This window comes from Podarcis erhardii, assembly GCF_964252035.2.
Source record: "Podarcis erhardii genome assembly, chromosome: 18".
Lineage (NCBI taxonomy): Eukaryota > Metazoa > Chordata > Lepidosauria > Squamata > Lacertidae > Podarcis > Podarcis erhardii.
In genome coordinates, this window is record NC_138516.1 from 10,234,764 (window position 1) to 10,247,683 (window position 12,920).

Sequence of the window (12,920 nt, forward strand, 5' to 3'; positions counted from 1 at the left end):
ACTCATACATCACGGTTACATCATGAAAGGGGAGGTCTGGTGGCCATAATCTGAGCATCCTGGACCCTGCCCCAGGGTTCCCCTTGCCCTCCACCAAAAACCCATCAATATGAAACGATACGATAATCTTTATTGTCATTGTCCCAGACATTCAGAAACCAACAACCCTGCTATCCCAGCTATCCCAGCCTGCTTAACCCCCTAAAAACTCTGATACCCAATAATTAAATAATATACACTCCCACAGAGACTACCTTACACTGCGTTTAAAACCAAAACCGCATTTGGATAAAAATTGCTTCTTAGGCGACTAGTCCTAGTCTTTATAACCCTGTACCTTCTACCAGGAGGCAGAAGCTGAAAAAGATCATCAAGTGTAACAAAAGAGATATTTACATTTCCCTGTTTCCTAGCCAAGTGAATCTGGGTTTGTCTTCATCTGGGTTTGTTATTTCTGGAATGGCTACCTGTCTGGCACTCAGGTATCAGGAGGCCAGGGATTATCCCTCAGGCAGAGGGGCTGCTGAGTAGCTGAGCTCACAGGTCTATATGAATTTCTGAAGTTTTCTCAGTGAGCCAGTACATAGATAAATTGATCAGTGAATTATTACATTTGGTATCGTGCAGCAGAGGCCCTTTGAATAGATAGGAAGAAACTGCGATGAAGTGTTTTGTGGGGACAAATCACAGAAGTCACAAATATATGTAAAAACAAAACAAAAACCAGATCCATTGGAATGAATCATAGAATCATAGAATCATAGAGTTGGAAGAGACCACAAGGGCCATCGAGTCCAACCCCCTGCCAGGAAATGAATGGCTCTATGGCAAGTTCTTAAAGAAATGGAAGTGCCTGATCACCTCATCTGTCTCCTGAGAAATCTCTATGTGGGACAAGAAGCTACAGTTAGAACTGGATATGGAACAACTGATTGGTTGTTCCACCTCAGGAGAAGAGAAGGAGTACGGCAAGGCGGCATTTTGTCTCCCTGCTTATTTAACTTATATGCAGAATTCATCATGCGAAAGGCTGGGCTGGATGAATCCCTAGCCGGAATTAAGATTGCCGGAAGAAATATCAACAACCTCAGATGTGCAGATGACACAACCTTGATGGCAGAAAGTGAGGAGGAATTAAAGAACCTTTTAATGAGGGTGAAAGAGGAGAGCGCAAAATATGGTCTGAAGCTCAACGTCAAAAAAACGAAGATCATGGCCACCGGGCCCATCACCTCCTGGCAAATAGAAGGAGAAGAAATGGAGGCAGTGAGAGATTTTACTTTCTTGGGCTCCATGATCACTGCAGATGGTGACAGCAATCACGAAATTAAAAGACGCCTGCTCCTTGGGAGAAAGGCGATGGCAAACCTAGACAGCGTCTTAGAAAGCAGAGACATCACCTTGCCAACAAAGGTCTGTATAGTCAAAGCTCTGGTTTTCCCAGTAGTGATGTATGGAAGTGAGAGCTGGACCATAAAGAAGGCTGATCGCCGAAGAATGGATGCTTTTGAATTGTGGTGCTGGAGGAGACTCTTGAGAGTCCCATGGACTGCAAGAAGATCCAACCTCTCCATTCTGAAGGAAATCAGCCCTGAGTGCTCACTGGAAGGACAGATCCTGAAGCTGAGGCTCCAAGACTTTGGCCACCTCAGGAGAAGAGAAGACTCCCTGGGAAAGACCCTGATGTTGGGAAAGATGGAGGGCACAAGGAGAAGGGGACGACGGAGGACGAGATGGTGGGACAGTGTTCTCGAAGCTACAAACATGAGTCTGACCAAACTGCGGGAGGCAGTGGAAGACAGGAGGGCCTGGCGTGCTCTGGTCCAGGGGGTCACGAAGAGGAGGACACCACTAAACGACTTAACAACAACAACAAATGGTAGTTTCTATGTTGTAAAATTCCAGTCTGAAAAACCCAATAAATAAATTTGGGGGGGGGGAATGTTTTTTGTAAAAAAAGAAGAAGAAAGACATTATCCAGCCTCATGGATTTGTGATCGATCTGGGCAAAAGGGGCTGGGGTGATTCTGGCAATGACCATCTGCTCTCCTCCCTCCCGAATTTCTCATAGATCAGCTGGTCTACCAAGCCGCTTCGCCAGACGAGGAAGCCCTGGTGACTGCGGCCAGGAACCTGGGCTATGTCTTCCTGTCTCGAACGCAGGACACGGTCACCATCAGCGAGCTCGGAGTGGAACGAACCTACAAGGTGCTGGCCCTTCTGGACTTCAACAGCGTCCGCAAACGGATGTCCATTGTGGGTCAGTGTTTTGTGGGCCCATAATCACAGAATCGTAGAGTTGGAAAAGGGGACCCTGAAAATCATCGGCCGCTGTCCCATATGGAAATCCATAAGGGTCCTTGACATCTGAAGGGAGGGCACTCCACAGGGCGGGCGCCACCACCAAGAAGGCCCTCTGCCTGGTTCCCTGCAACCTCACTTCTCACAGGGAGGGAACCACCAGAAGGCCCTCAGGAGATGGACCCCGGTGTCCAGGCTGAACGATGGGGGTGGAGACGCTTCTTCAGGGATACTGGGCTGTTTAGGGCTTTCAAGGTCAACACCAACACTTTGAATTGTGCTCAGAAACATCCTGGGAGCCAGTGTACCATATTTTCGCTCTATAAGACGCACCAGACCACAAGACGCACCTAGTTTTGGGAGGAGGAAAACAAGAAAAAAAATATTCTGAATCTCAGAAGCCAGAACAGCAAGAGGGATCGCTGCGCAGTGAAAGCAGCAATCCCTCTTGCTGTTCTGGCTTCTGGGATAGCTGCGCAGCCTGCCTTCGCTCCATAAGACACACACACATTTCCCCTTACTTTTTAGGAGGGAAAAAGTGGGTCTTATAGAGCAAAAAATATGGTAGGCCTTTCAGGACTGGTGTTATGTGGTCTCGGCGGCTGCTCCCAGTTGCCAGTCTGGCTGCCGCATTCTGGATTAAATGTAGTTTCCGGGTCACCTTCAAAGGTAGCCTCACATAGAGCGCATGGCAGTAGTCCAAGCACATTTTCACGGATGGGAAACTTCATCCTTCTGGATGTTGCCAGACTACAACTCCCATTAGCCCCAACGGTCAGGGATGATGGGAGATGGAGTCCAGGAACATCCGGGACGGTCTGAGGTTTGCCACCTTTGGTAAACAGATGATGCCTCTCTCCTCCTCCTCCTCCTCTCTCTCTCTCTCTCTCTCTCTCTCTCTCTTTCTCTCTCTCTCAACTTAAGGGTTTTTTGTTTCTCCACCCCACAGTGCGGGACCCTGAAGGCCATATCAAACTTTACACCAAAGGGGCGGACACTGTAATCCTGGAGAGACTCCACAGGGACCGTGTGACTGAAGGATGCACCGTCAAGGCTCTGGACGTAAGTCTTCGCAAGCGGGTGGAAGCTGGTGTGACTTAGTGGTCCGAGTGTCGGACTACGATCTGGACAGCCAGGGTTCGAATTCCCAGCTGGCTGGCTGACCTCAAGAAGAAGAAGAGGAGTTTGGATTTGATATCTCGCTTTATCACTACCCGAAGGAGTCTCAGCGGGTGGCGCTGTGGGTTAAACCACAGAGCCTAGGACTTGCCGATCAGAAGGTTGGCGGTTCGAATCCCATTGAGCTCCCGTTGCTCGGTCCCTGCTCCTGCCAACCTAGCAGTTTGAAAGCACCTCAAAGTGCAAGTAGATAAGTAGGTCCCGCTCTGGCGGGAAGGTAAACGGCATTTCCGTGCACTGCTCTGGTTCACCAGAAGCGGCTTAGTCCTGCTGGCCACATGACCCGGAAGCTGTACGCCGGCTCCCTCAGCCAGTAAAGCGAGATGAGCGCCGCAACCCCAGAGTCTGCCACGACTAGACCTAATGGTCAGGGGTCCTTTTACCTTTACCTTTTAAGGAGTCTCAAAGCGGCTAACAATCTCCTTTCCCTTCCTCCCCCACAACAAACACTCTGTGAGGTGAGTGGGGCTGAGAGACTTCAGAGAAGTGTGGCTGGCCCAAGGTCACCCAGCAGCTGCATGTGGAGGAGCAGAGACGCGAACCCGGTTCCCCAGATTACGAGTCTACCGCTCCTAACCACTACACCACACTGGCTCTCAAGTCAACTCCCTCTCCCTCACAAATTTGTGAGAATAAAATAGGGGGGGAGGAGATCTCCTTTGAGCTCCTCAAAGGAATGTGAATGTAAAAATGAATCCACTCACAGACTTGTAGCTGATGGACGAGGCTGTTTATTTGAGAGGGAAACAAAACATTGCCACCAGAATTCCACCTGCCCTAAACTGAAATATTGAAGCTCACTTAGGTCCTTCCCGCAAAGCTAAAGTAAGATTCTATTCCTCATGGTGGTGACTAAAGGGAACATAGGAAGATGCCTTTGACAGAGTCAGACCACTGGTCCGTCTAGTTCAATGTTGTTGACACTGGCTGGCAGCAGCTGTCCTTCAGGATTTTAGACAGGGATATGTCCCAGTCCTAGCGATTAAAAATACATTAAAACGTCAAACATTAAAAACTTCCCTAAAGAGGGCTGCCTTCAGATGTCTTCTAAAAGTTAGATAGTTGTTTATTCCCTTCACATCTGATGGAAGGGCGTTCCACAGGGAGGGTACCACCACCGAGAAGGCCCTCTGCCTGGTTCCCTGTAATCTCGCTTCTCACAGGGAGGGAACCGCCAGAAGGCCCTCAGAGCTGGACCTCAGTGTCCGGGCTGGATGATGGGGGTGGAGACGCCCCTTCAGATCTACTGGGCCATTTAGGGCTTTGAAGGTCAGCACCAACACTTTGAATTGTGCTCTGAAACGTCCTGGAAGTCAATGTAGGTCTTTCAGGACCGGTGTTATGTGGTCTCGGCGGCCGCTCCCAATCACCAGTCTAGCTGCCGCATTCTGGATTAGTTGCAGTTTCCAGGTCACCTTCAAAGGTAGCCCCACGGAGAGCGCATGGCAGTAGTCCAAGCAGGGGATAACCAGAGCATGCACCACTCTGGCCAGACAGTCTGCGGGCAGAGAGGGTCTCATCCTGTGTACCAGATGGAGCTGGTAGACAGCCGCCCTGGACACAGAATCCAAATGACTCCCAGCTACGCCATGCTGCCCCCTTCTGCGGAAATCCATCTTCCCAGCAGTCTCTGCTTTCGCCTCTCCTAGACTTTCGCGGCCGAGACGCTGAGGACTCTGTGCGTGGCGACGAGAGATGTGGGCGAGAGCGAGTTTTCCCTGTGGAGTAAGAAACACCACGCTGCCAGCGTCTTGCTGCAGAATCGAGCCCAAGAACTGGACCAGGTTTACGAGGAGATTGAGAAGGATCTCAGGGTAAGATCTCCTTTGGTCAGCAAAAGGTTTCTCCTGCGGCCGGACTTCCCTTTCTAGAAACAGGGTGTCAAATGTCATTGTTATTGTTTATTATTATTTATTATTATCACCATTACTGTCACTACTATTAAAAATTTGTGTACTGCTGTACCCCCACAGGTCTCAGGGTGGTCCGCAGCATAAAACCACAATATAAAACCCCCAAAATACATAATATAATAGGGTTGCCATATTTCCGAAAGTGACAATCCAGGCACAAAAGTTTTTGAGCTTTCCTTTTGGCCAAAGTTGCTGAGCTTTTTTTTTTCCTTTTCTTGCCCTTTTTGCAAAATCTCCCCCCCCCAAAAAAAAAAACCACCTGAAGTTTGGGAGCTATTTTTTAGGAAATTTGCAAAACATAATAATAATAATAATAATAATAATAATAATAATAATAATAATTGTTTATATCCCACCCTCCCCAGCCAAAGCCGGGCTCAAGGCGGCTAACAACAATAAATTAATACAACATTCTAAAATCATTTCATTATAAAATTACTCCAAATCAAATTGATGGCAACCATTGGGCTATCCACTGTGAAGTTCTGGGAAGATTGCCAAAGGAGGGAGTCAGGCTGCGCCCTGGCCAAAGGCCTGGTGGAACAGCTCTGTCTTGCAGGCCCTGCGGAAAGATGTCAAGTCCCCCAGGGCCCTGGTCTCTTGTGACAGAGCGTTCCACCAGATTGGAGCCACAGCCGAAAAAGCCCTGGCTCTAGTTGAGGCCAGCCTAACCTCTCTGTGGCCTGGGACCTTCAAGATGTTTTTGTTTGAAGACTGTAAGTTCCTCTGTGGGGGATACCAGGAGAGGCGGTCCCATAGGTACGAGGGTCCTAGGCCGTATAAAACCCCAACACTTCCAGTATGGGCTGTCTGGGTTTCCCCCAGACAGTTGAACCAATTTTCAAAAATTCAGCCCGGATGCAATATTCAACCGATGAATCCCGGATGTGTCTGGGAAATTCCAGACGTATAGCAGCCCATATAATATCAATAACAACAAGAACGATCTAGTAATCACCTCTCTCAAATGAGAGAACCAAGGCGTTTGAGTACCAAGGCATTTGAGAACCAAGGTATTCAGAAAAATAGACAAAGCGATACTCAGAGCCACTAATTAACAAATAAAGGAAACCTCAACCTCCCCCGGTCCAAAAATCATTCACATCAAGCCCACAATTTTCCCCTTTCAACCTCCCCACCCCACCCAGAAATTTGGTCTCAAGGCTAGCTATTGCAGATCAGTTGTTGGGGGTCAAGTCAGGAGGGAGGGAGGAGCAAAGCGAAGTCGGATGATGGCAGCCAACTGCTTTGCGGTTGACCCGGCTACTTCCCCCCTCCTGAAACGTCCCACGTTCCGTTCCATCCCACGCGCTCCTGTTGGAGTCTGGTATTACGAGCGAGGCAGGAGCTGGAGGCAAAAGGTTTTTGGGTTAGCTAGAGCATAGCTGTCAAGCGTCCCTTGTTTGGCAGGACAGTCCCTTATCCCAGCGCTGTGTCCCACTGCTGTCCCTTATTGATGATGTCCCTTAAATTTCCCGGGTTTCAAAGGACGCAGCTCCTCTCCCTCCCTCCCTCCCTGCCGGCCAGGGAGGAGGGAGGCTCCAACTGTGTTGCTTGGCTGCGTTGCTCACCCAATAAGGAGTCTGAGAACGACTGGGGGGTGGCGCTTGCATGCCTTGTGCCGATCAAATCGGCCGCGTTGCCTGGGGACTCGCCTTTGCTCAGCGCTTCCCAGCGGAGAGGGGACGGTGGTTTTCCTTGCTGCGTCCCCTTTGCCGGGTTGCTGCGCTGTGGGAACCACCGCTTGAGGCTTCGTTTGGCTGCTGGCTGGGCTTTCTGCCTTTGGCTCAGAGGGGCTCAGAAGTCGAACATACCAGCACTCTGAAAATCCCTTGTTTTGGCTGCTGATCCCTTATTTCCGAGGCTGCTGGTCCCTTATTTTCAAATCTGTAAGTTGACAGCTATGAGCTAGAGTTCCATCATTGCCTCATCTTGGTCTTCCTCTCTCAGCTCTTGGGGGCCACGGCTATCGAGGACAAACTGCAAGATGGGGTTCCCGAAACCATCCAGCTTCTCAAAAGGGGAGACATCAAAGTGTGGGTGTTGACAGGAGACAAGCAAGGTAAGACATCTGTCCCACCAACCCCTACCTGCCCTCAGCCAGCCCCCACCTGGCTGCCTTTACCCCCCTTCTTTGACGATCCCTCGTAGCCGATTCTCTTCCATGAACACGGTTTTCAAAAGTGAGTCCGTAAGTGACTGTGGAGGCCAATTCTGGATCCCCACGTCCTTCCACAGTGGGGACATTGGTTTCCGGGCCGGAGTTGATCACGGTGTGGATTTGCCAAGCGTGCCAAGCATGACACCTTTGGGAAAGGCTGTTCTCCAACTGGAGCGCTCGCAGGCCAGTGTTTCCAAGTTGTCAGTGTTTATACTACATTTTTTCCCTTGGGGTCCCTACCAACCCTTCAATTCTACGATTCTATGAAAACATTTGTTTCTCTCTCTGTGTGTGTGTGTGTGTGTGTGTGTGCGTGTGTATCCTGTGCATTTTGGACTCACTGCTGTCCATGGAGGCACAGGTCAATTCTGCGTCCAGGGCAGCTGTCTGCCAGCTCCATCTGGTACGCAGGATGAGACCCTCCCTGCCTGTAGACTGTCTCACCAGAGTGGTGCATGCTCTGGTTATCTCCCACTTGGACTACTGCAACGCACTCTACGTGGGGCTACCTTGGAAGGTGACCCGGAAACTACAACTAATCCAGAATGCGGCAGCTGGACTGGTGACTGGAGTGGAGACCATATAACACCGGTCCTGAAAGACCTACATTGGCTCCCAGGACGTTTCCAGGCACAATTCAAAGGGTTGGTGCTGACCTTGAAAGCCCTAAACGGCCCAGTAGACCTGAAGGAGCGTCTCCACCCCAGACACCGAGGTCCAGCGCCGAGGGCCTTCTGGAGGTTCCCTCCCTGCGAGAAGCAAGGTTTCAGGAAACCAGGCAGAGGGCCTTCTTGGTGGTGGCGCCCGCCCTGTGGAACGCCCTCCCATCAGATGTCAAGGAGATAAACAACTGTATGATGTTTAGAAGGCATCTGAAGGAAGTTTTTAATGTTTAATGGTGTATTATGTTTTAAATATTCCGTTAGGAGCTGTTGGGCAAACCCAGCCAGATGGGCGGGGTATAAATAATAAATTATTATTATTATTATTATTATTATTACAGTGGTACCTCTGGCTACGAACTTAATTCGTTCCGGAGGTCCGTTCTTAACCTGAAATCGTTCTTAACGTGAGGTACCACTTTAGCTAATGGGGCCTCCTGCTGCAGCCGTGCAATTTCTGTTCTCATCCTGAAGCAAAGTTCTTAATCCGAGGTACTACTTCCGGGTTAGTGGAGTCTGTCACCTAAAGTGTTTGTAACCCGAGGTACCACTGTATATAAAAGTGGCCGTAGTTGTTGCCGCATCTCATCAGGGCACCCTCATCTCATTTTGTGTTTACAGAGACTGCTGTCAATATTGGCTTTGCCTGTCGACTTCTCACGGACGACATGAGTATTCTAGAGGAGAGTGAAATCAGGTATACGTGTCTGCTGAGCTCTAGGTTTGGGGCAAGTACTCTCTGGTGAGAGAACCCCCAGCAGAGATTTAAAATCACAAAACATGCCGTGGAAATGCAGGCTGTTAGACCTTCGAAATATGCCCTCTCTTCCAAAGTTTCCTACTTCTCCTAGCATATATATATATATATATATATATATATATATATATATATATATATCAGAAAGTTCTTTCTCATGTTGAGTCTTGTGACCTGAACACATGGTTTACTTACAAGCGCTTCAAAGGTCCGAGTCATGTGCTGTTCCACGCAGCTTTGGGAAAAATTGCACAGGCAGTAGAACGGGCTTAGTTGCAAAGGGATGAAATTATTCAGTTCCTGAGCGCTTTGAATATCGTACGTTTCGACTCCCAAACGCCGAAAGCCTGGATGTAAATGCTTCCGTTTTCAAACGTTTTTCGAAATCTGAACGTGTTACGTGGCTTCTGCTGAGTGCAAGAAGCTCTTGCAACCAATGGGAAGCCTCGCCTTGGTTTTTGAATGTTTCGGAAGCTGAATGGGCTTCTGGAACGGATTTCGTTTGAGAACGGATGTACCACTGTATAGGAACCCAAGGAAGGCTTGTTAAAGCCATGCGGCTAAGCTGGAGCAAACATGTTGAGCTTCTCAGGTAGACAGGCTTGGTTACCTAGTCCCTACCTAGCTAAGCCTGGCAGGCCAGCTTACTCTATGGTATTAACCCCTTCATGCATTAACACCTTCATGAAAGACCTACACTGGCTCCCAGTACATTTCCGAGCACAATGCAAAGTGTTGGTGCTGACCTTGAAAGCCCTAAACGGCCTCGGTCCAGTAGACCTGAAGGAGCGTCTCCACCCCCATCGTTCTGCCCGGACACTGAGGTCCAACGCTGAGGGCCTTCTGGCGGTTCCTTCCCTGCGAGAAGCCAAGTTACAGGGAACCAGGCAGAGGGCCTTCTCGGTAGTGGCACCTGCCCTGTGGAATGCCCTCCCACCAGATGTCAAAGAGAAAAACAACTACCAAACTTTTAGAAGACATCTGAAGGCAGCCCGGTTTAGGGAAGCTTTTAATGTTTAATAGGTTGTTGTATTTTAGTGTTTTGCTGGAAGTCGCCCAGAGTGGCTGGGGAAACCCAGCCAAATGGGTGGGGTATAAATAAATTATTATTATTATTATTATTATTAAGTATGTTGGTTATATGAAGAAGTGTGTCAGTGCTTCTGTTATGGCCCTTCAACCACCCGCCTTGTTTTGCAGCGAGATCCTGGAGCCAGGCTGGTACAGCAATAGCAGCTTAGCTAGCAGTGGAGAAGGCCTCTGCAAAGAAAAGTCATTCCTATCTTTCCCGGCCGCCCTGCCACATGGCAAAAAAGCATTGGTGGTCACCGGAGACTTCCTGGTGAGATATATATTTTTGCTGGACCCCTCTTCCTTCCTCCCCAGACTTAAATTCTAGAAAGGAAAAGTATTTTTGCAGCCCATTCCACCACCACCCCCAATACAGTGGTACCTCGCAAGACGAATGCCTCGCAAGATGAAAAACTCGCTAGACGAAAGAGTTTTCCGTCTTTTGAGTCATTCCACAAGACGAATTTCCCTATGGGCTTGCTTCGCAAGTTTGTTTCTTTTTTCTTAAAGCCGCTAAGCCGTTAATAGCCGCTAAGCCGCTAATAGCCGTGCTTTGCAAGACGAAAAAAACGCAAGATGAAGAGACTCGCGGAACGGATTAATTTCATCTTGCGAGGCACCACTGTATCCTCCAGGCAGTTTAGCCTCTTTCAAAGCAGAAACACTGAACCAGTGCTTCTTTCTAGCCAGCGTGGTTTTGACACCTGGTTTTTTATTACATGATATTTTAAGCATTTTTTTAAGTTCCTCGTGAATGTCCCTCCAAAATTGTTTGATATGCACTCACTCCCACCACATATGATTCATGGTTCCTATCCATGGAAGTATGGTAGGATGAGACCCTCCTTGCCAGCAGACTGTCTCGCCAGAGTGGTGCATGCTCTGGTTATCTCCCGCTTGGACTACTGCAATGCGCTCTCCGTGGGGCTGCCTTTGAAGGTGACCCGGAAACTGCAATTAATCCAGAATGCGGCAGCTAGACGGGTGACTGGGAGTGGCTGCTGGGACCATATAACACTGGTCTTGAAAGACCTACATTGGCTCCCAGTATGTTTCCGAGCACAATTCAAAGTGTTGGTGCTGACCTTGAAAGCCCTAAATGGCCTCAGTCCAGTATACTTGAAGGAGCGTCTCCACCCCCATCGTCCAGCCCGGACATTGAGATCCAGTCCGAGGGCCTTCTGGCAGTTCCCTCATTGCAAGAAGTGAGGTTACAGGGAACCAGGCAGAGGGCCTTTCTTGGTAGTGGCGCCCACCCTGTGGAACGCCCTCCCTTCAGATGTGAAGGAAATAAGCAGCTATCCTATCTTTAAAAGACATCTGAAGGCAGCCTTCTTTGGGGAAGTTTTTAATATTTAATGCTGTACTATTTTTAACATTTGATTGGGAGCCGCCCAGAGTGGCTGGGGAAATTCAGCCAGATGGGCGGGGTATAAACAATAAATTAATATTATAATATATTATTATTAAGCATTTTGTAAAGTTCCTCTTGAATGGCCCTCCGAAATTGATTGATGTGCACACACTCCCACCACATGTGATACATGGTTCCTATCCCAAGTGGCAATTCATCCGCGACAGGAACCAAGAATTTGGGATGGTCTCTTAACAAATCCAGTGGTACCTCAGGTTAAGTACTTAATTCGTTTCAGAGGTCCGTTCTTAACCTGAAACTGTTCTTAACCTGAAGCACCACTTTAGCTAATGGGGCCTCCTGCTGCTGCCGCGCCGCCGGAGCACAATTTCTGTTCTCATCCTGAAGCAAAGTTCTTCACCTGAAGCACTATTTCTGGGTTAGCGGAGTCTGTAACCTGAAGCGTATGTAACCTGAGGTACCACTGTAAAGACCATCCAATTGGATGTCTCCTCATTTTCTTCCCAGGATAAAATCTTCCACACGGAGGGATCGACCACGGAGGAGCAGAACCTGAGCTGGCGCCAGCGCTTTGGCTGCTGCCACGACAGAACCAAGAAGGACCAGGAGAACGCGATGGAAAAAGCCTTTGTGGAACTGGCCACCACCTGCCAGGCCGTGATTTGCTGCAGGGTGACTCCCAAGCAGAAAGCCCTCATCGTTCAGATGGTCAAGCGCCACAAGAAAGCCATCTCCTTGGCCATTGGAGATGGGGCCAACGACGTCAACATGATTAAAAGTGAGGCCTGTTCCCAGGGGCCCGAGAAGCCGAGCTTCTAGGTCAGGCATCCCCAGACTTGGCCCTCCAGATGTTTTGGGACTACAAAGCCACTTCCGACATCAGGAGGAGGTGGGGTAGTGGGCTCCACACCCCCAACATGCACACGGAGGCTGGTTTCCAGCCCCTGCGCGATCAGGGGAATCCTCAGGCCGTGTCATTCCCTGAGCCAGCCAATCGGCTGGCTCGGGGTGTGTGGCTTGCCTCACTTAAGGCAAGCGCGACCCCAGGATCTCCCTGTTTTGCCTGCGCAGCTGCTGTTGTTTCCCACCCACCCGCCCTCTAAGGTTCCCCTTCTGACCTTGCTATGGACCTTGGTTGATCGCCGTCAAGGGGCCTGGTAGGAATTTTTTCCACTTGGCAAATTGGCACCGGCCATTTGGTTTTTTGCCTAGGTAAAGGTCAAGGGACCCCTGGTCCAGTCATGGCTGACTCTGGGGTTGCGGCGCTCATCTCGCTTTATTGGCTGAGGGAGCCGGCGTACAGCTTCCGGGTCATGTGGCCAGCAGGACTAAGCCGCTTCTGGCGAACCAGAGCAGCACACGGAAACACCATTTACCTTCCCGCCAGAGTGGTACCTATTTATCTACTTGCACTTTGAGGTGCTTTCAAACTGCTAGGTGGGCAAGAGCAGGGACCGAGCAACGGGAGCTTATCCCGTCGCGGGGATTCGAACCGCCGACC

General features: G+C 49.6%; 1 protein-coding gene across 1 annotated transcript in view; it reads left to right on the forward strand.

Moving 5' to 3' along the window:
- Window positions 1-12,920, forward strand: part of ATP8B3 (ATPase phospholipid transporting 8B3) — a gene marked incomplete at its 5' end in the record, with an annotated part of 46,101 nt that overhangs the window by 21,365 nt on the left and 11,816 nt on the right. Inside the window, 7 exons of the mRNA XM_081845961.1 lie at window positions 2,072-2,260; window positions 3,251-3,363; window positions 5,130-5,294; window positions 7,344-7,455; window positions 8,838-8,913; window positions 10,174-10,315; window positions 11,927-12,197. Of these exons, the coding sequence (XP_081702087.1) occupies window positions 2,072-2,260; window positions 3,251-3,363; window positions 5,130-5,294; window positions 7,344-7,455; window positions 8,838-8,913; window positions 10,174-10,315; window positions 11,927-12,197 (1,068 nt within the window). The remainder of the gene's footprint in view (window positions 1-2,071; window positions 2,261-3,250; window positions 3,364-5,129; window positions 5,295-7,343; window positions 7,456-8,837; window positions 8,914-10,173; window positions 10,316-11,926; window positions 12,198-12,920) is intronic.